This window comes from Hemicordylus capensis, chromosome 2, assembly GCF_027244095.1.
Source record: "Hemicordylus capensis ecotype Gifberg chromosome 2, rHemCap1.1.pri, whole genome shotgun sequence".
Classification (NCBI taxonomy): domain Eukaryota; kingdom Metazoa; phylum Chordata; class Lepidosauria; order Squamata; family Cordylidae; genus Hemicordylus; species Hemicordylus capensis.
The window spans coordinates 99,419,332-99,440,589 of NC_069658.1; the positions used below are offsets into that span (position 1 = coordinate 99,419,332).

Sequence of the window (21,258 nt, forward strand, 5' to 3'; positions counted from 1 at the left end):
TCATTAGCGGCCTTCAGCTCTTCTGCATTGTTTGGTCTCATGTCTCTCATCCTTCTCTTGGCAATGCCCCATAGATTCTCTATGGGGTCAGGTCAGGCAAGTTTGCTGGCCAATCAAGCACAGTACACTGTATACTTTTCAGAGGTCCATTAATACTGAAATTAATGGACTTTTGCACGATATTCTAATTTTCCGAGTTTCACCTGTACTTTCATGTACAGCTATTGTAGCAAATACTTGTGTTTCACTGGAAGATTGTGGGGTTGTATTTCCAGATAAATATATGCATGGTTCTATGTTCATTTATGTTTAGTACATAGATCGTGAATTTTTAATTTGGCCTTCACAGCTGATTAACTACCCATCCTATTTGTATATCTTCACTTCTCTAAACGTAAAAGCTTGATTCAAGTGATCCATGGTATTGTGAATTGGGAACAAGCTGTGTAAGTGTGGCATTCCCTCCTTTCTTTTCTAAATCCATATATTTGTGGTTTGTTAAACCAGTTTCCTATGATATCTCAACTGGGAAGCTACTTTTAGGACTCCATACAAATCAAGATGGCAAACCATGATTTGATCTTGGTTTGCAGTGCTAGTTTGCAAATCAGTTTCCAGTTTGGAGATTCATTTTGGACATCACAAGAAACTGGTTTAATGATTAGGAATTGAACTGGTTGCATGAGGGAAGGAAGAAATGCACACATACACAGCTTGTTCCAGATCCAACAAACCACAGTTTGTTCAATTGTGTAACTGGCGCCAAAAGAACAGCCTTATAAATATGGGTCTTTTCTATATTCTGTAAATAAAGGGGTTTTTTAAAACAACAACAAGGTGTTCTGGTAAGAACTATTCTGCCTAATTTCCTTTCAGTATAATCTTAATTGATAATTACCATCTTTGCAAGTTAGCCCACTTGTGCTTCAACCATTTATGCGTCTGCCACCTTAAATTGGAGTGGAGACATCATCACAAACTATGCCATTGAGGTGTCCCTATGTGTTCTTACATCTGTAGCAAATTTGGTCCAAATCGGTTAGGCGGTTCATAAATTAGCCCAGTTATGCCTCAAATGTTCATGCATCTGCCATATTGAATTGGGTGGATGACATCATCACAAACTATGTAGTCTGGGTGTCCCTATGTGTCTCTGAAACTGTATCCAATTTGGTTCATATTGGTCCAGGCATTGCAAAGTTGATGGGGGCACACACACACACACACACACACACACACACACACACACACAGATGAACACACACACACACACACACACACAGAGGCCACTTTCAGATGTAACACAGAATTGTGGGTCCAATGGACCTGCGGTTCCATTCCCCCCTCCCCCCAATCTCCCATCTGAATGTGGATGTTCAGGAGAGCTCCCTCTCTGCAGTATTGTTGACTGCACAGAGGAGGGGGAAGTGGCTGCCTGGACTTCCTTCTTTACTGAAGGACAGCTCCAATAGCAGCTGGAGTGAGGGATGAGCTTCCTCCCTCAACTCTGGTTACAAAGCAGCCAGACTGTGGGCCAGAGTTCAGACGTAACATTGGCAGCATGGAATTGGAAGTCCAGGTGGTAGACCTCACTACAGACCAAAGATACAAATCTCTGTCTGGTAGGGAAACCACAAATCCATTTTATGGTGAAACTGCAGTTACCCGCATTCAGACATAGGACCAGGTCTCACAATCTGTGAGACCCGGTTTGGGATGGTGAGCGGGAAGGGAGCCCTGGGTGGCCGGATCGGCCGCCCACACAATTGTCAGCTCTGAGACAGAGCCGGCGGGGGCTGGGGAGCTCAGGGGTCGCGCGGCCCCCGGAAGCCCCAGTGTGCCCTGCGCAAGTGCGCAGCGCATGCTGGGGAGACCCCCAGAGCTGGGAGGCAGCTTTTTGCCTACCCTCCGGGGGTCTACTCGTAAGTAGGCACAGCGCAAAGCCGCAGCAGAGCTACGCATGATTTAAAATAACAGGTTTGCAGAGCACTCATTCGGCAAACCTGGTTTGGGGGCAGGGGTTCTTGAGCAGGTTACGAGCTCCAGAACCACTGGGCTCGCAGCCGAGCCCGGTGGTTCTGACGATTGGGAAAAATCGGACTAGGCTTTCCTAGCCCGATTTTCCCCGCTCGTGGGAATAGCCTCATACAGTTTTTGAAACCAGGGTTCCCTTCACCTTAGATTTCACATTTATGTGCAAATACAGCCAGTATGTCCAGTGATCTCATAAGCTTATTTCCCTTAAGGAAAGCAGGCTAAAAAATAAAAGCTTTTCATACAGACAATTATTTGTGGAATAAAGCCTGTCTTGTAATCTCCAGTATCCAGTTTGCCATTGGTCTCCATCTGTTGAATTGTTAGCCTACTTTCTTTAAGGAAAGTAAGCTTATGAGATCACCCAGCATTGTGTGTGCACGTGTGCGTGCGCATGCTTCCCTATCAACTTCGCAATGCCTGGACCAATATGAACCAAATTGGGTACAGCTGTAGGGATGCATAGGGACAGCTCAAGGGCATAGTTTGTGATGATGTCATGCAACCCTATTCAAGATGGCTGATGCATGAATGGTTGAGGCACAAGTGGGCTAACTTGTGAACTGCCTAACAGATTTGAACCAAATTTGGTACAGATGTAGGGACACATAGGGACACCTTGGCATAGTTTGTGATGATGTCATCTGCCCCAGTTCAACATGGCAGATGCGTGAATGTCTGAGGCAAACGTGGGAACTTGAACCAAATTTGGTACAATTATAGGGATACCTCAAAGGCATAGTTTGTCATGATGACACCCACTCCAGTACAAGATGGCAGACACTTGAATGTTTGAGGCACATGTGGGCTAACTTGTGAACCACCTAACCAATTTGAACCAAATTTGCTACAGGGACACATAGGAACAGCTCAAGCACATAGTTCATAATGATGTCATCCACCCTGATTCTAGATGGCAGATGTGTGAATGGTTGAGGCACAAGTGAGCTAACCTGTGGAATGCCTAACCAATTTGAACCAAATTTGGTACTGTTGTAGTGAGTGACATACAGGGACACCTCAAGCACATAGTTCATAATGATGTCATCCATGCCATTTCAAGATGGCAGATGTGTGAACCTTTAAGGCTCAAGTGGGCTAACTTGTGAAGATGGTAATTATCAATTAAGATTACAGTGAAAGGAAAGTAGGCAGATTCATTCTTATTAGAACAACTTGTTTTTAATCATAGAGACAATTCGGATGTAATTAGCTTGAATTGTTTCCAGTAGCATTTGAAACAATTGGGAGCAGCAGGTGATAAAGTTATTGGCCTGGTAATAACATCCCCCAAGCAGGCTTTGCAGGTTATTGGCAATGATGCAGGAATTAACCATGTCACTAGTCCCATACAGGCGATAAGCTTCCTTCAAATGATAGCGGCCACTCTGCTGTATTCCCCAACATGTCCCGATTGATGACCTGCTACCTCAGATCATGGTTTAGTCGCTGAAATAGTTGGTCTCTGTAACCTATTGCTTTTTTCCTCTTCTTTCCAAACAGAGCATACTCTTTTCACGTCACTGCAGATGGTCAGATGCAACCAGTACCTTTCCCTCCAGATGCCCTCATTGGACCAGGAATACCTCGGCATGCTCGTCAGATCAATACCTTGAATCATGGGGAAGTGGTGTGTGCTGTGACTATCAGCAACCCAACAAGACACGTCTATACTGGCGGGAAGGGATGTGTCAAAGTCTGGGATATCAGCCAACCTGGCAACAAAAGTCCTGTTTCTCAGCTGGACTGTCTGGTAGGTGAACATGACCCTTGGGTATAAAATGGTTTGCCTTGGGGATCTGGAAAGAAACCTAGGTCCAGTTTCCATTAATTTCACATGGTAATGACAGATAGATCTGGTTTCTTCTGATGCTTCTATGGCCGCCTTTGTTTTTGCAAGAGTAACGGTAGTCATTTCTTAGTCCCTTCCACTTGTTCAGAGTCTGGTTAGAACTTTGACATGTAGAAGACATTGCTTGAAGTAAGTGTTTGTTTAGCTTTTTAAAAGTTGTGAAGCGGAACTTGTTTAGTTGGATCACAGCTAGCATCTGAATTGTTCATTTTTCCTTAATAGGCATTGAAATAATACCTGCTCTTTTCTTAAATAAGATAAAATTGACTAATGGGTGAACAAATCAGGTTTTAATCCAGACTCTGTTAAGCATAGTTCATTTGGATTTCCACTGAATTTGTTGCCATCATAAAAACTGTCATAGATGGCTCCTGGCACTTAAAATATCTCAACAAATATGGCATTAACAATCAAATTTAAGTTCTGGAACTTTGAAAGTGATGTGATATGTATTCTAGCAAGTCCTAACTGGGGGAGCTTTGGCAGTCACACTCTTGTATCTAAGTAACTGATGTTTAAGTTTGCGTGATAAAGATGGCAGGGATGTAAAGACCAGTTGCTGTTAAAGTACTGAAGCCAAAAGCCATATAAAAACAATAATGTTGATGTTAACATTTAATGGAGTGTTACTACAAACCAAGCTATATACTACCTCTGTTGCTGTGCCTTTTTCCATTGCCACCCATTACAAGGTACCAAATATTGCCGAATATGCATGTATGAATTATGCATTCCTGGGCACAGCGCTCCAACTTGACTAGCTTTAGGATGTGCTGTTCTTTATTGCTGCCCATGAGGTCAGGGGAAAAAACCTCCTACCATAACAAAATTCTGCTCTGCTGTAGTAAGGGAAGTGTAACACAGAGAAACACAAAATAATTGCTTTCTCCTTACTAGCTCTGCATGATTTGTTTTTGGTTTTATCCACTTGGCTGCTACAGAATTTTTACCACTCTAATGTGGCTATTAAAAGTGAGAATTTTGACAAACAGTGCATTATGGGCTAAAACCTGTAATGGTTGGGCCGGGAATGGTTCCCATTCCTTTTGTCCTTAGATTTTCAGCAAATGGTATTCTCATATGTGAAACCTTGACTACTAAAGCTCTACGCTCTAAGGAGAGCCGCCCTGACCAATGAAGGCCCACTGGCTTTGTCAAAGTGATTCCTGCAGGGTTGGCTGCAATAGCAGTGCATTGTATCTTGTATATTAAAAACAAGCTTATCTTGGCTCTAACGTGCTTTGCTAGACTTTAAGCCCTTTCTCACGATTGCAGAGAAAGGGCTTGAAGGAGAGTGGGGAGGAAGCCTTAAAATGCTGACCTCCCCGCAAACAGTCTTCGGAACCTTGCTGGGTGGGTGGATCGTCCACGATTGCTGGCTTCTGCTGGCAGCAGGGAGGTTTGGCGGGCCTGGAGGGTCCTGGAACTCCCATAATGCACCGCATGAGTGCATTATGGGGATCCCCCACAATGCCAGCCAGGAGACCTGCTGTCTCCAAGCACTGTCTCCTGGCTCCAAGCAGCTGGGGCTGGCAGACAATCGGAAAAACAAGTTTAAGGGAGCACTTAAAGTTTAAGGGAACTCTCCAGAGGCGGGTTTGCTACTGTGCTGCCGGTGGGTGCTGAGCAGCCCCCGGCAGCTCTCAAGAGCAGGCCAAACCAGGCTAGGCTTCTTCAGCCCCATTTTGCCTGCACATGAAAATAGCCTCTTTGTCAGCAGTGAGATGGAAGAACTTCTATCCATCACACTGAAAGCAAAGTAATGTGCCTTACTTGCCAGAGAGAACTTAACTTGAATTTCTTCAGCTGCAATCTCAGTTCAGTAGTGAGCTGTAGGAGACTGGATTGGCAAGGACTTGTGTTCTTTGAAACTCATAAGTGTCCTAGTGTTTAGAACCTGAAAACATGAAACGTGCCACTGGCCATTATTGCAAATCCTCTATTAATGTAATTGAAGTGGTTTGTATTTCTACAGAACAGAGATAACTACATTCGGTCTTGTAAATTGCTCCCTGATGGATGCACCCTGATTGTCGGTGGGGAAGCCAGCACGTTATCCATTTGGGACTTGGCAGCCCCAACTCCACGTATCAAAGCAGAGCTGACATCCTCCGCTCCTGCCTGCTATGCTCTAGCAATCAGCCCCGATTCCAAGGTCTGCTTCTCCTGCTGCAGCGATGGGAACATTGCAGTGTGGGATCTGCACAATCAAACGCTGGTCAGGTTAGTTGCTGCTACAGTCAAGTTTTTTGGGAGGTGATATTTCTCTGTAGAATCATTATAGCTATGATAAAAGTGCTAGAATGCATTTGCCTATAGTTCACAGCAGGTGGACAAATCTGGCTGATGTGTGCCTGGGGAATTTGGCTTGGTAACCAAGTGTTATTTCCTAACTGTTTAATCACAACCTCGCCTTTGTAAGCCACATGTGTTCCTCTTCATCCCAGTCATGATCAAGCTCTGCTCCTGTTCATGGTATGCCCTAGCAGATACAGGGCAGTTGTAGTCACCTGAGCAGGTATTGGTAGACTTGAAGCTACCTACTTGTTCCTAAAGGCAGCCACATGTCCTTTTCTGTTGTCTGGAAATCTGCAAAGACTTGTACCAAACATGCTCTGCTCTTGTTCACTGTGGTTGCAGAAGCATTGTGGATGCTCTCAGCCTAACTTGAGAGAGACTAACCAATGCTGGCTGACAGGCGGAGAAGGCATGGAGTAAATTATTTTGCCATCTCACTGGATCTGAAGGCCATCAAGATTAAGTTTATTATCTACTCCAGCAACCAAGTAACTTTGGTTTGTTGAGGCTGTTGTATGGTAACTAGCAGGCCAGGAAGTCCATTCACAAACTGCTCCTTTTATATTTCCTCGAGCTGGCAAAACTGTGTTTGTGCTCTCTTCTCTTTCATCGCCTCACTTTTTCTTCTTCTGCTATCTCATCTACATTGGTGACACCTCTGATAGGGAATACAGCTACTATCTTCAACTCCCCCATCACTGGGCTGGTGCATGCTGCAAATCCACAAGGCCAGAAAATCTGCAGAATTTGATTATAGGTGTGCAACTTAGCTTCCTAATGGCTTCAGCATATGGGCAAAGCTCACTGAAATCTCAGAAGCCACAGAGATAGCTGAATAAGAGATTATTGATAGCCTCAGCTATTAGGGATGAGCTTCAGTACTCTGCAGGGTAGGGCTGTGCAGGGCGTTTTGAGCTCAAAACATTCTGACTCGGAACAGGCCATTTCAAGTGTTTCAAGCTCGGAACAGAATGCCCTTCAAATGAAGGTCCTGTTTCAAGTGCGAACCGGAACAACTCTGTTCCAAGTCGGAATGCTTTGAGTGCCATTTTGGAGGCCTGTTTTTCACTTGCTGACTGGTTTTGGCACTGGCTTCCAATTGGCTTGCAATCTCTTGCAAAGAGATCACAAAGCTACCCTCAAAACATTCCAAGCGTGTTCCAAGAGAACATTCTGGCCATTTTTTAATTTTTTTATTTTTATTATTTAACATCTTATTATACCACCCAAAACTTACCTCTCTGTGTGGTTTACAGCAAAAAATGACAACAGGAAAGTTAAAACATTGGTTAAAATAAATAACAGCAAAAAGTTAAAACATTACAACAATTTAAAATTTCAAAACAATATTTTAAAACAATGTTAGAACTATTAAAATGGTATTTAATTAAAAGCCTGGGTGAACAGATGTGTCTTTAAAGATTTTTTAAAAATTGTCAGAGATGGGGAGGCTCTTATTTCAGCAGGGAGCCCATTCCAAAGCTTCAGGACAGCAGCAGAGAAAGCTCGTCCTCAAGACGAGCTGGTGGTAACTACAGACAGACCTCTCTTGATGATCTCAGTGGGTGGTGGGATTCATGATGAAGAAGACTTCTCTTAGATACCCGGGGCCCAAGCCATTTGCATTCCATCCTGAGCTTGGAATTGAATGCAAATCCCGTTCCATGCAACTCCCTACTGCAAGGTGTTCCTTGGCCCTCCCCATAACTCCCAAAATAACCATAACCCCTGCTAACCTGGCAAAGATGCAACTTTTAACATGGTGATTCTCTTTATTTAGCAGGGGGAGAGTAACTGGCCCTATCCACCCGCAGCACAGTACCTCCAGTGACTGTTGCTTGTGTCTATCTTATGTTTCTTTTTAGATTGTGAGCCCTTTGGGGACAGGGAGCCACCTTATTTGTTTGTTATTTCTCTGTGTAAACTGCCCTGAGCTATTTTTGGAAGGGCAGTATAGAAATCAATCAATCAATCAATCAATCAAATAAATAAATAAATAAATAAATAAATATGCATAATACTAGTTAAATTGGCAGAATAAATTATGCAAAGTTTCCTAATTCACATAATTCATCCAGAATTGAGTTTTTCTGATACAGAATTGAGATTACCTTGGATTTAGATTTCACTTTGTTTTGTATATACTGCTCTGCCTCTTTCCTTCTCTTACTTTCTAACAATTCCAGTTTTCAGGCCAGCTGACTTGGAGGCAATAACTAGATAACAGTTATGGCAAATGGCCACGGGTAGCCTCTGTCATCATATATAGGATTAAGGTGCTTTTGCAGACAAAAATTCAAAACGTATTTGAGATGGCATGCAAAAAACTTGATCACGCATTTGAAAGCAGTCATAAATGACTGACTGTCCACAGGTAGGAAGCAAGCACATGGGGAGTTTTGAAATGGCTACTGCAACATAGGAACATGGGAAGCTGCCTTATACTGAGTCAGACCATTGGTCTATCTAGCTCAGTATTGTCTCCACAGATTGGCAGCGTCTTCTCTGAGGTTGCAAGCAGGAATCTCTCTCAACTGATTTGGGGGATACCAGAAAGGAACTTTGAACCTTCTGCTCTTCCCAGAATGCCCCCATCCCCAATGTTACGTTGCTCATACATGTAGTCTCCCACTCAAATTCAAACCAAGTCAGACCCTGCTTAGCAAAGGGGACAATTCATGTGTTCTACCACAAGACCAGCAGTCTTTTGACTTAGTTCTGATTCAGACAATGTTTATCTGTGACTACAAGTAAATAAACAACATCCCTATCTTCAGAAAATGTAACTGGCTGCTAGCCACCTTTGCTTCCGTCAAAGCACAGCAGGTGTGCTTTGCAAACACCACTGGAAATGCTGAGTGGCCAGAATATTAATAGCTCATTTTCAGGTTATCTGGTTGCCCTCAATTGCTTTTGGCATAGCACACATCAGGGGAAAAGTATAAAGCAGAACAAAAATCCTTTGCAAAGTGTGTAAATAATGAGATGCTGAGGGATTTCCCATTGGATTTGCCCCCATTATGGACAGTTGACAATGCTATAGGAAAATCATGGCAAACGTTTGCATAACTAACCCCAGCTTCTTTCATATGCAAATCATGAGCTCCATACACTCTTCTATCATGCTTCTTCATCTTCCAGTGGGTAACTAGCTTCATTCTCAATTCTTACTCTCATGTCCCCAGCTGATCTCTTCACTCTTCTGCCACTTCCATAACTCATACTTCCACTTACTGCTCTACAATCCCTTCTACCCATCATCCCTTCATTCTCCCTCCACATACCACTTCCTGTTAGGCAGGTTTGCACAAGTTCAACCTCTAACTGTCTTTGGACTGCAACTCCCATCATCTCCAACCATGGTGGCCAATAGTCGGGAATGATGGGAGTTGTTGTCGAACAACAGCTGGAGGGCTGAAGCTGCACAGCCCTGCCTTAAGGATACCCCAACACACCTCATCTGTTCCAGCATATCCAGTTAGCTTCATTCCTGCATTGCATTCCTGAGCTTCCCCCAGCCCCTTCCAGGTGGTTCTGTTTTGCAGTCAAAACTCCATTTTCATGGATATGTTGGGAAGTTAAAATCACCTGTTTTCCTTCTAGTTAAGAGACTAGAGTAACTGTTTTGAAGGTTCCTTCTCATTTGGCCTAGTAGTAAGCTTCTTGAATTTATAAATTCAAAGCTTTTTTGAATTTAATAACATTATTAATGTTGTAATTGTGCTAGCTTGCAGCTCTTCTGTCTGAATCTGAAAAGAAATATATGTAATTCTGCTTAGCAATATTTAAACAGCATCTGCTGACATCTGAGTCCAACCCTTGTCACAGTTCTGTTGCTCTACATCACTTCTGAATGTTTTCAGAAGCTTCATTTTAGCTACTCTGGTGTGAACAAGTGTGTTCTACTTGTATTGTCCAGCTGAGGATCTCTGTGAAGCCTGAGCATTTTTGCTCACAGTAGAAGGCAACTGACCCCAAGTTGGTGGTTTGTAGATTCCTTCTCTTTCCATCAAGCAAATTGAGTTGTAACAGTCTGTTACCTCTGCCTGCCCTGTATTTTAAAACACTTGGTTGCTTATGCTAATATTGTTATTCCAAAGCTATTGGCAGCCAAGGTACAAACGCATGAAACAGCTCTTAAATCTTTCACTTAATGAAAAGATAAATAGAAGTAGAAATTAGCTCATGAATTCAGTGTTTTCTGCTTTTCCTAGTGCATTTTTGGCTGATGGTCAGGGATACCACACCCCCACCCCAGGCAAAGTGATTCTTTTTTCAGACAGGCTGTAACACTTCCAAGTTTGGAAGGTAGGGAGCGTGATTAACATAATGCCCACATAAGTAATTTCCTTTCAGGCCTTCAAGATTAAAGAATGAATGTGTTGGTACACCTTGATGTGAATGTCTTGGCAAGGCAATGATTTTTGACGGCCTAAAATAGCTCTGTAATATGACAGTGTTTGGTGGACCACAAGACCAACTTTTCATACATCACTTCAAACTTGGCAGGGGCCCACAATAAATCTCAGCAAGCAGAACCGACATTTGCACCTGCCTTGGTAATGAAAGGCTATTAAAAGCATCAAAGTTTGGGCACTAAGCATTTCTGGACACTTCAGCTGAATTAGTCATCTTAATTATGAACAGTGCTCTGTAAACTCTGCGCTTAAAGATTCTGCACCAAGATTTGTCTCTAAGGTTGGCCAAAACTCAAGTAAATCCAAATTCTGCAGCCTGTACAAATTAATGTCAATCAAGCATATTTGCATATACTTAATTTATTGCAGGTTAGATCCACCTCTGGCAGAGTGGTGGTCCATTATGAATGGAAGGAGAATTGTGTTGATGCAAGGGGTTGGGGGTTCAGCCTCAGAGATGCTACCCCTTTACAGGCCAAGGCCTTGCAAAGAAGGCTGCTTTAACAGTCAGTTATGAAAATACAATAAAACCAGAAAAAAATGGAGCAGCAAAAACCCCCTCAATGTGCTATATAAAATAATCAATCATATCTCAACACACTGAAAGGCCTGAGTGAATAAGAAGGCCTTCACCTGGCCCCCAAAGGGGTCAACTTTGGCAACAAGAGGGTGTCCCTGAGAGAGGGTGTTTGAGATGAGGAGGAGAATTACTCAAAGTAGTCCCAATGAAATTAAAAAGGACAAGTTAGGCTTTGTAAGACAGTATTCCAGTGTTGGGGCACCACAATGAAAAAGGTCTTCTCATAGGTCTTGCATCTGTGAATGGAGAAAAGAAGTGAAAAACCACCCTGTTCAATGCACATATTTTAAGACAAAAGTCAGAAAAGTGAAGCCTGCAAGTGCCACATGTTTGACCATTCAGATATTGAACTCATGTTTTATATCACCCCAGGTAATGGCTTTATATAGTCTTTAAGGTCATTCTCACAACCAGCTGCAGCAGGGCAGGAGTGGGAAAGCCTGGGTTGCGAGGCTCATGTGAAGCCTTGGAACCCGCTCTCACCCCACTGCTCCGGAGCAGGGCTACCCTGTTTTTTAGCCTACCCTTTAACTAAAGTTAAAGGGCCAAAGCCCCATCTAACCTTGTAAGCCCCAATCATGTGTGCAGTCGGAGTTGTAATCTGCAGCTCCCAGCAGGCCGGCTCCCTGAGTATCACAGAGTGCTGCATAAAGAGTGGCCAGGAAGCTAAGAGCTGCAGCATTGCCATGGGATGCTTCTTATGCTATGCATTGTAGGGTACTGGAGGACTTCTTCCTCCAGATCCCCTATGTGTTCAGCTTTGCCGTGTTGGTTGTGTGGGCACACGGTGTGGCAGAGCTCTAGCAACTGTCTGCTCGTGTGGGGGAGGCAGGAAGGCTCCTGCCTTGCCCCCAGCCCTCCCTAGCCCCTAGGGATTTTGATTGTGGGAATAGCCTCTTTGACAGCCGAGTTCAAGGGTTGTCAATAGCCTCTTTGACAGCCCAGCAAAACAATAGCTATTCTCACTAGCCTGATTTCCCCTGGTTGTCTGCTGCCTCGGGAGCCACATGGCTCATGGCAGCAAATCGCAAAAACCACCCCTCCCCTTATATGAGTTTTGTTGAGCTTATGCTGCCGCAGCGTAGCTCTGTGGCATGGTAACACATGCGGAGGCCTCCGCTGGGAGGCTGAAACAAGCCTCCCGGCCCCGGGGGTCTCTCCAGAATGCCCCACGCACTTGCACGGGGCATTCTGGAACTTCCGGGGGCCACCTCCCCTGCCAGCTCCATGACGGAGCCGGCAGTTGTGTGGGAGGCCTATCCAGCCTCCCAGGTACGGCTCCCTGCCTGTGTGCAGGGAGAGCGAGCTAAGCCCACTCTCCCTGCACTACCCCGAACGGTGCTTCGAACCGATCGTGTGAAGCGCCTCAATGTGTGTAGAATGAAGACAGTAAGTAGCACTGTGCAAAGTCAGTAGCATAAACCACAGTGAGCTGTCTTAATATTGGTATCTGTTGCTCGCCTTTGATAAGTTCAGCAAATGAAGAACTGGAACATGGTGAAAAAAACATTCAAAAGGGACCGTCACATGAGAATTTGTGCCATAGAAGAGAGAGAAGTATTCTCTCAGGGAGCTTTCTGAGGCAAAAAGGCTCAATTAGGCATGGGGAAAGCTTGGGGAGTGGGGCGGGGGGAAGCTGGCACATCTCCCATTTACCTGAGCAGAGGAGAAGAAATAATTTCAGCTCCTATAACAGACTTGTAGAAGCAAAGGCTTCTGCTTACCATCTTGTTACATACTTAATGACTGTGGAGCTGCTGAGCTCTTGCCAGGTTTCCGGAGTAAATAAGTACTGGTTGCCAATTTGTTGTGGTTCACTTCTTACCTTCACTTCTGTTAAGGAAAGTTGCAGAAAATAAAAGGAGTACACTAACTGATAACTCCTTGACTGTTCAGGCCAATGACTCCAGACATGCCACATTGATTCATAGCTTGTCCCATGATAGTCATTCTTTCCCTTCCTTTTTTGCTGCTAAGGCAGGGAACGAAAGCTAATTGCTGATGGAAAAAGGCAGGCGCCTCCAAACACTCGAGTTTAGGGATTAAGCTGACTCTTTGTTACTGAGAGCAGGGATTTCTGAACACCGAGATTTAAAACCTAAAACATTGTCGAATAATGATGACAGCTCATGACCTGTTTGCTACCAAGGGCATCGTTTTGCAGGCTCAGCCAGTGCAAGTAGAAAGCTTAGCTTTTTTGGATCCCATCCTGCATGTGTTTATGTAGCTGAATCTTTTATGTTCTTGATTCACAGCTTAAACAAAGCCTATAAATAAGTGGCAGCCTCTGTTGAAGTCATTTGTCCTTTGTACTTCGAGTGTAGTTTAGTAATCGGTTAAGTTTTATGTCCAGGTCTCCTAGTGGATTACATTACAGCTTTTAAAATATTCCTCTTAGCATCATGGACCTCTGCAAATGTGCAACTAGTCCTTGTTTAGCCCGTGTTTCATGTGCTTGGCACCTGCAAAATAGTTTGTGTACAGTGAACATATTTTATGTCAGGGTAGTGGCAGTAGGATGGCTGCTTATTGCACATCAGCTGACGCAGAGGAGATGACACACATACAGAGTCCAAAACTAACAACACAACAGTGTTTACCTTGAGTTCTGGCAGGAAATCATTATTCAATCTGGTTTGTTTTATCAGGCAATTCCAGGGCCACACAGATGGAGCCAGCTGTATTGACATTTCTAACGATGGTACCAAGCTCTGGACGGGAGGTCTGGATAACACTGTAAGATCTTGGGACTTGAGAGAAGGGAGGCAGCTACAGCAACATGACTTCACATCCCAGGTGCCTCATCGTTCTCACAACATTGTTTAGGATTCTGATTAATATGATACTTGACAGCTTCCGGCTTGTATTCTCTACCATTATTAAGATTGGGATGAAGTCAACGTATTATTATGATTCACATAGTCTGTTGGCATTAAGACTTCCTTCAGACAAAATGTCTTGATGCAAAGCTATTGTTAATAAAGCACATACAAGGCAATCTACACCACCCATTTACTGAACTTTTTTTTTAACCCTTACAATCTTAGGTTAAAATAGCATTTTGAAAACATTATAAGGAGCATCTCTTAATCTACTTTGGCCTTTCTTTCTGGGCTGAAGTGGTGAAAGCAAAAGCGGTATAAATGTCCTGAGACACTGTGAGGTGACAGGCATGAAGAGACAATTATGCCACCACTTCACAAATTATTAAATTAGCAAACATACTGCTTAACTTTATTATTGCATTTCAGTTCTTCCTTTTAATTCCAGAAAGGTACTGTTGTCATTCCATGTTTTAAAAGAAATGCAACTGCCTCAAGTCTATTTCCTCTGTTTTCTTTCTTGTTTGTTAAATGTTGGAAGAAATAAATGTAAACACTTTCCCCCGCCCTTTCTTTTTAAAAGATTTTTTCCCTTGGCTATTGTCCTACTGGTGAATGGCTGGCTGTAGGAATGGAAAGCAGCAATGTGGAAGTGCTACATGTAAATAAACCAGACAAATATCAGCTTCATCTTCATGAGAGTTGTGTGCTGTCACTCAAGTTTGCATATTGTGGTAAGTTACACCCAACTACCAACTCCTCCAGAAAGTTGTAAGATCTAGCTCATGTCTATATCATGCTAATACCATCAAAGCATTATGCCTGCAGTGCCAGTTGCAGGCACTTTGCTGAAGTCATGGGGCTACTGCATGTAGAATATCAAGATTTTTGAATGCTCTCTGAGGTAGTTAGGCCTTTGTACTTATACTGGCTGACACGCTCCGCAGTGCAATGCATGTGATTCTAAACTGCCTGTGCCCCTGTAGGCAGCTAAAGCAATCCCCCCACACATTGCTACACAACAGGGTTGTTGTTCTGCTACTACTTATCATTGCACCATCACACATTACAATGCAATTTGCATTATTCCTAGTGCAAGTCACATCACAATCAGTGTTCCCTCTAACAGGGATTCCCAGCTATTGTTGACTTCAGCTCCCACAATCCCCAGCTGCAGTGGCTTTTGCTTGGGGATTCTGGGAGTTCTGCCTGGGGATTCTGGGAGATGTCAGCAACATCTGGGAATGTTGATCACAATGGGAACAGTGATCACAATGTGTGATTGTGTGATCAAAAGTAGTAGCAGAATAGCCCTGTTGTGCAACAGCAAGAGTGTGTGCTTTAGATGCCCGCAGTGGCAAGGACAATTCAGAACTGTGCTTGTTATGCTGTGGGACATGTCAGCCATGATTTATATGTCCGTTTTCTCAAAGGTGAATTTGTTCTGGATCAGAAGAACTTAGGGATGCCCATGGGCTGATTTAAGGCAGCCTGTGTTGGTTATTCATGCAGCAAACAGTTGTCAAAATGACTGGTTGTTGAATTATTTCTGTGGAATGATCTTGGACAATCGTTCACACCCTCTGCTTCCCAACATCCTTAGTAAGTTCTTAATGTATTGAACAGAGCTGGGGAGTATTTTAGCCATATAATAAAAGCGCCTTAGGAGACAAGGCAAATATGAACATTTATGTTTGCCAGTTGGTGTAGTAGAGTGTCTCACTGTGTTTTTCACTGATGGTCATTTTTCAGGCAAGTGGTTTGTAAGTACTGGAAAAGACAACCTCCTAAATGCCTGGCGGACTCCATATGGTGCCAGTATATTCCAGGTAAGAATAAACAGTCTTCATGAGCGGGGTTTGAGATGTGAACTGGTGGTAGTGAATGGAGTGAATTGACCCGCTCTCGCGACAGATGAGCAGCAGGCAGCTCATCCTGGGCAGCCCACACGATTACCGGCTCTGTCACGGAGACGATTGGGGTGGCAGGGTTTGGGGGCTGCCCGGTACCAGGAGGCTTGTTTAAGTCTCCTGGTTGGAGGTCTCCTTGTGAATCACTGTCAAAACCATGGGGGTTTGCTAACCTCATTTAAGGGTGGGAGGAATCAAGCAGGCTTGCCTGTGGGAGCCTCACGGCTCCCGCCAGTTCATATGCGCGGTGGGAACCGAGCTGGGCTCCCTTAGCCCAGTTTCCACTGTGCGTGTGAATAGCCTCAAGATGTCCTTCCACTTATACTATATGTGTCTTTTTTATCTCTTAGTCCAAAGAGTCTTCATCTGTGCTTAGCTGTGATATCTCCGTGGATGATAAATACATCGTTACTGGCTCTGGAGACAAGAAAGCTACTGTCTATGAAGTTATCTACTGAAAAAGAAAAAGGTTGAAAATGTTAATTTCTAAGAGTTGAACTGGGCCAAAATGTTCTTAATTTGTAGATGTAGAAAAGGCTTTACCTTTTTAAAAAAAATAAAAATAAAAATAAAAAAGGAAGAACTTGGTTTCCACTACACCATGCTATTCAACATGTATTAAACAGAAGATAACCTTTTGGCATCCAGCTGCTGGCGACTTGGACCAATGTGAAGCAAGAAGTCAAGATGGATACATGTAGCATAGTTTTGATGCATTTTTAAAGCAGTGTCATCTGGAGATTGTTGCAGCCTTTCTTCCCCCCTGCCCCCTTTATGACCTCATAAAGATCATGCTCGTTGCTTGAAATATGTGGAATTATGGTTTCAGTCCTTGCAAGTCCACCTGCATTCTGTCTTGTGTAGAGCAGTGGTATCTTGGATCAACTTGTTTCCTGGTTTTGCCTTTTGGGATCTGGGTTTTTTGTATTTTTTTTGTTGAAGATCAAACATTTGTATAAATTGTAAATATATTTGGTTTATTACAGTAAAGGCTTTAGTATCAATAAATTGTCTCTTTTCTTTTTCCCCAATGCCCCTTAAATGATCTTTTAAAATACTTTCTCCTTTTGTAATTTAAGACTTTAAATAAGCTAGTCCAGAACTTTGAAGCATTTGCGAAGGTCTTTATATGCTAAGCATCTAGGAAGCTTTTTATCTTACTAGAATTTCATTCAAACATGTCACATTCGGATACTGTCTTGTACTACAGAAAATTGAAAAGCAAAAACTTTTACATTTAGAATAAATATAAATTTAAATTTTTGAGAGCTTTTGTAAATGGATGTTTAAGGGATAATATCTATGGTTTGCAATCTGTGGGTTACTCCCCATGTTGCAATTGAAAATCAGAACACTCTTGTGTGTTCCGCCTTTTAGTCACTCGTGCTGTTACAGTAGGAACTACATTGTTGCGAAACTAAGCATGCATTCAAAGAAAGAAATGCTGGTCAAAATTTTCCAGAAGCATTTGGGCATATTGGCTGACATTTTACTAATAGTGTGGAAGCGCAGCATGCAAGGCACCTCCACAACCTTTAGTAATCCGGAGTAATGCTGTGCGTACTGAAAAAACTAATTTTGCTGATCCCCACCCCCCACAAAAAAAATGTGTACCCTCTGGCCCAGTAGTAGTCACATGAGGGCCACATGGCCCTGAGGGACCTATTTATGGGTTGTGGGAAGCATTTCTAGGAGGAGAGGGGATACACAGAAATCATGCCCCGCCCACACACAGTGTAATTCTGGTCTATGATGAGAATGTCAGCCATTATTAGTGCAGCTGTCATACTTTGTACAGACCAGGGCTGCACACGTTGGGTCCTGCAGCTGATTTTGGACAATTCCTGTCATCCTCAGTGGCCAGTAGTCAGAGATGATGGGAGTTGTAGTCTGCCATCTGCAGGAGGACCAAAGTTGTGCAACCCTACTTAGACAATTGGTAGATTTGATGCCCAGATTAATACCAGAAGTATGTGAAAGAAAGTTTTGTCTTTAAGGTTCAGTTTGCTTTGACATGTACGTCTTTCTGATTTGCTTGCTGGTAAATGACCAGCCTGATCTATACCATTGCAAAGGAATGCCACTTGAAAGTGAGAAGAGCACATGACTGAGAGGTCCATTCACTTAACTACTGACAAAGTTTCCCATTTGGGAACAAATTTCCTTTCTTGCTTCTAGTGCCTGAAGAGACATTAGTTTTCTTTTCAATTTACATGCTCATTCTACTGAATCCGTTTTATAGCAGTATGGAATGGTAATAGCCCTAATATATATAACTTTGCATTTGGAATGTAAAATATTAACTATTTTTGATAGCCTAGTTTAATAGACTTTAAAATTAGGACTGTTATCTATCTATATACCTATAGCCACGTATCCGAAGTGCATCTGAATGAAGACGGGTGACTGAGCAGATTTGATTTTTAAGAGATTCGATTCATATGCATTTGGTATGCTGCTTCTGAGTCATTAAGTTCTAGCATTCTGCTTTTTGACCATTCACATGTCTTGTTATGTATCATACCTTAGAATTGCTCAGACTACTTTAATCTTCTTACATTCATATCTTGGATAATCCTTTTTTCCCCATGACCCTACTGTTATTAAATTTGTTCTAGAAACTTGTGTTCTTAAACTAAGATAGTTCTTTGCTTTGCCAAAAGATATTACAAATCAATGTTCATAAATACTCAGAAAAGTGTTTTAAATCTGATGGTTCTGGTTCTCTTGATAAACTAACGATGGAAATGTGCATTTACATACAGTCCCTATTTTTCTAGGAATTGGGGATTCTTATAACTGCTGGTAAGTGACCACCTGCTTAGCCAACCTGCTTAGGCAAGTTAAGTAAGCCTTTACAGTATTCAACTAGCCTAATTTATTTCAACTGCAAAATTTTAGTCTGAATTACCATCGCATCACAGGCATTCTTATTCCTTAAATTATGCATTTTGATGGATTGAATTCCCCGCAAAAGATCTGAGGCTTATTGTAATCTACAAAAGGATCATCCATCTTCTGAAACCTACACTGTGGGGAGGACTCTATTAGGACTCTTCTGTCTGTCAAGCTCTCGGATGAGTTTGTGTGCATGCTATCTGACCCTCCTCAAGTAGATTTACAGCAACCAGTAATAGTGGGCTCCAGGAGGCCGATCCTCATCTGTAATTTTCAGTTTAAGTCTCATAACTTTCCCCCATTTATCTCATGAAAAGGCTGCCAGTAGTATTGTGAAATGCCAAGCAGTCAAGAGGGCTTGTCCAGAGCTGCTACCTTTTCTTCTGCACTGCATCCAGTATATAACAGCCATGATACAGAGAGACTAATCATGAGCTGTTGCTTCACTCATGGTACCTACTTTGTGTTAGACTGCTGGCATGGTACGCCTGACAGCTTTGGCTACTTGTTAGGAGAAAGTAATTGGAAGATAGGAAGCTGCCTTCTACCAAGTCAGACTATAAAGTCCATCTAGCTCAGTATTGTCTACCCAGACTGGCAGCAGCTTCTCTAAGGTTGCAGGCAGGGATCTCTCACAATCCTCTTTGAGAGCCAGCGTGGTGTAGTGGTTAAGAGTGCTGGACTAGGACCAGGGAGACCTGAGTTCAAATCCCCATTCAGCCATGATACTAGCTGGGTGACTCTGGGCCAGTCACTTGAGGAGAAACCTAAGTATGTAGTACACTGCTCTGGGCTCCTTGGAGGAAGAGCGGGATATAAAAATGTAAAAACATAAACATAAGATGCCAGGGAGGGAACTTGGAACTCCCTGCATACAAGCAAGCATATGTTCTTCCTAGAGAGGCCCCACCCGCTAAGGCAAATATCTTACAGTGCTCACTAGTCTGCCATGTATTCTCCCATTCAAATGCTCCATCCATGTAGTCTCCCATTTAAATGCAAACCAGGGTGGACCCTGATTAGCAAAGGAGACAATTCATGCTTGCTACTACAAGGTATTCAGTGTGCATTCTCTCCTCTTATGATCAGTGCAGGCCATCTGATGAGGGCTATGTGTTCCATACCTGTCAGCAGGTACCATGCATTCAGCCCTGGATTACAGATGTGGCAATATCTCCTTTGTTTGCAGGTGGAGTTCCATTTCCAGAGCATATTGCTCTTGCTAGATAGGAGTGTGGTAGGGATATGCACGACCCAGTTTGGAGGCCCTTTTACAGACCTCTGAACCGGTTTGAAAGTCCAGCAGTTCAGCCGGTTAGAAGGTGGGGGTAGCTTTAAGGACTGGGGAGGGTGCTCCTCCCCCCGCCATATTTCCCCCGCTGGTTCTGTGTCTAAAAACAGTCCAGCGGGGTGGCAGCATGCCTCCTGGCAGCCCCCCATCGGACCAGAAGTACTCGGTGCAAGTGTGCATGCACACTGGGCACTTCCAGGTACTTCCAGTCCAACATATCCTGGGGTGGGGAGCACCCTCCCCAGTCCTTAAAGTTATCCCCCCGACCTTTGAACCAGTTGTCACCAGTTCTGTACATGCCACTAGAGTGTGGTCCTCTTTGTCTCCACACTTTTGCCAATAACAAATTACAGGTGATGACAACATAATTGGACAACTTAATTACTGAATGTACTGCATGTCTGACCCTTAAATGTGCTTTCAGGGCCACTTCACACAAGACAAATAATCTCCACAGAAGTGACTTCTGTGCAGGAAAGTGCATGTGTACCATATGCAGTTGGTTGTGCAGGATGAATGCAGGTGCCATCATTTTGCTGCTTGTGTAAGCTTTATCTTGTGTGAAACAGCCCTGATCAACATGGAGGATGATGAAGGGAACATTGCAGCTGAAAATAATCAGGCCTCGTACTCCTTCAAGACTTGTGCTTAATGACAAGAAAAAAATTAGCAAGCAGCCTGAGAAGGTCACAGTGGGAAGTTAACCCATAACATGGAAAACTACAAAATCACTTGTTACATCCCAGGGAGTGGGCCTAATTTGTTTAAAATCAAATCCATCTGTTCATTTCACACGCTTTGTTCCACTTCCTTGCAGCAATCCACAGTGGATTACTCCATTACTTTAAAAATTGGCTGCAATTATGATAAGCTAATAACTCTTATTTTGTGGTTAACTGCATCAAGATATTTTGGATCACTTCCAAGCTTCCCCTTAATTTTTCTGAATTATCCAAATCATCTATTGGCCAAAGTATTCACTGGAAAACTAGGTTTGAAATTAATGCACTCTTTTAATATTTATAAATTCGGTATTAATGCCGTCATTCAGTTACTTGCTCCTGATGAATCAGCCATGTATTTCCACTTAATATGACAGTAACCTTAATGTCAGATTGGTATTTGCAAATGTACTGCATGTATTATTGAAGAAAT

At 43.1% G+C, this 21,258-nt stretch overlaps 1 protein-coding gene across 2 annotated transcripts in view; it reads left to right on the top strand.

The window, feature by feature from the left end:
* LOC128346268 (transducin-like enhancer protein 1) overlaps positions 1-16,922 on the top strand; it is a 98,050-nt gene extending 81,128 nt beyond the window's left edge. For both annotated transcript variants that reach the window (XM_053299390.1, XM_053299391.1), the window contains exons 15-20: positions 3,538-3,787; positions 5,862-6,109; positions 13,831-13,978; positions 14,588-14,738; positions 15,757-15,833; positions 16,265-16,922. In XM_053299390.1, the coding sequence (XP_053155365.1) occupies positions 3,538-3,787; positions 5,862-6,109; positions 13,831-13,978; positions 14,588-14,738; positions 15,757-15,833; positions 16,265-16,372 (982 nt within the window). In that variant the 3' untranslated portion in view covers positions 16,373-16,922. The remainder of the gene's footprint in view (positions 1-3,537; positions 3,788-5,861; positions 6,110-13,830; positions 13,979-14,587; positions 14,739-15,756; positions 15,834-16,264) is intronic.
* The last annotated feature ends 4,336 nt before the right edge of the window (positions 16,923-21,258 follow it).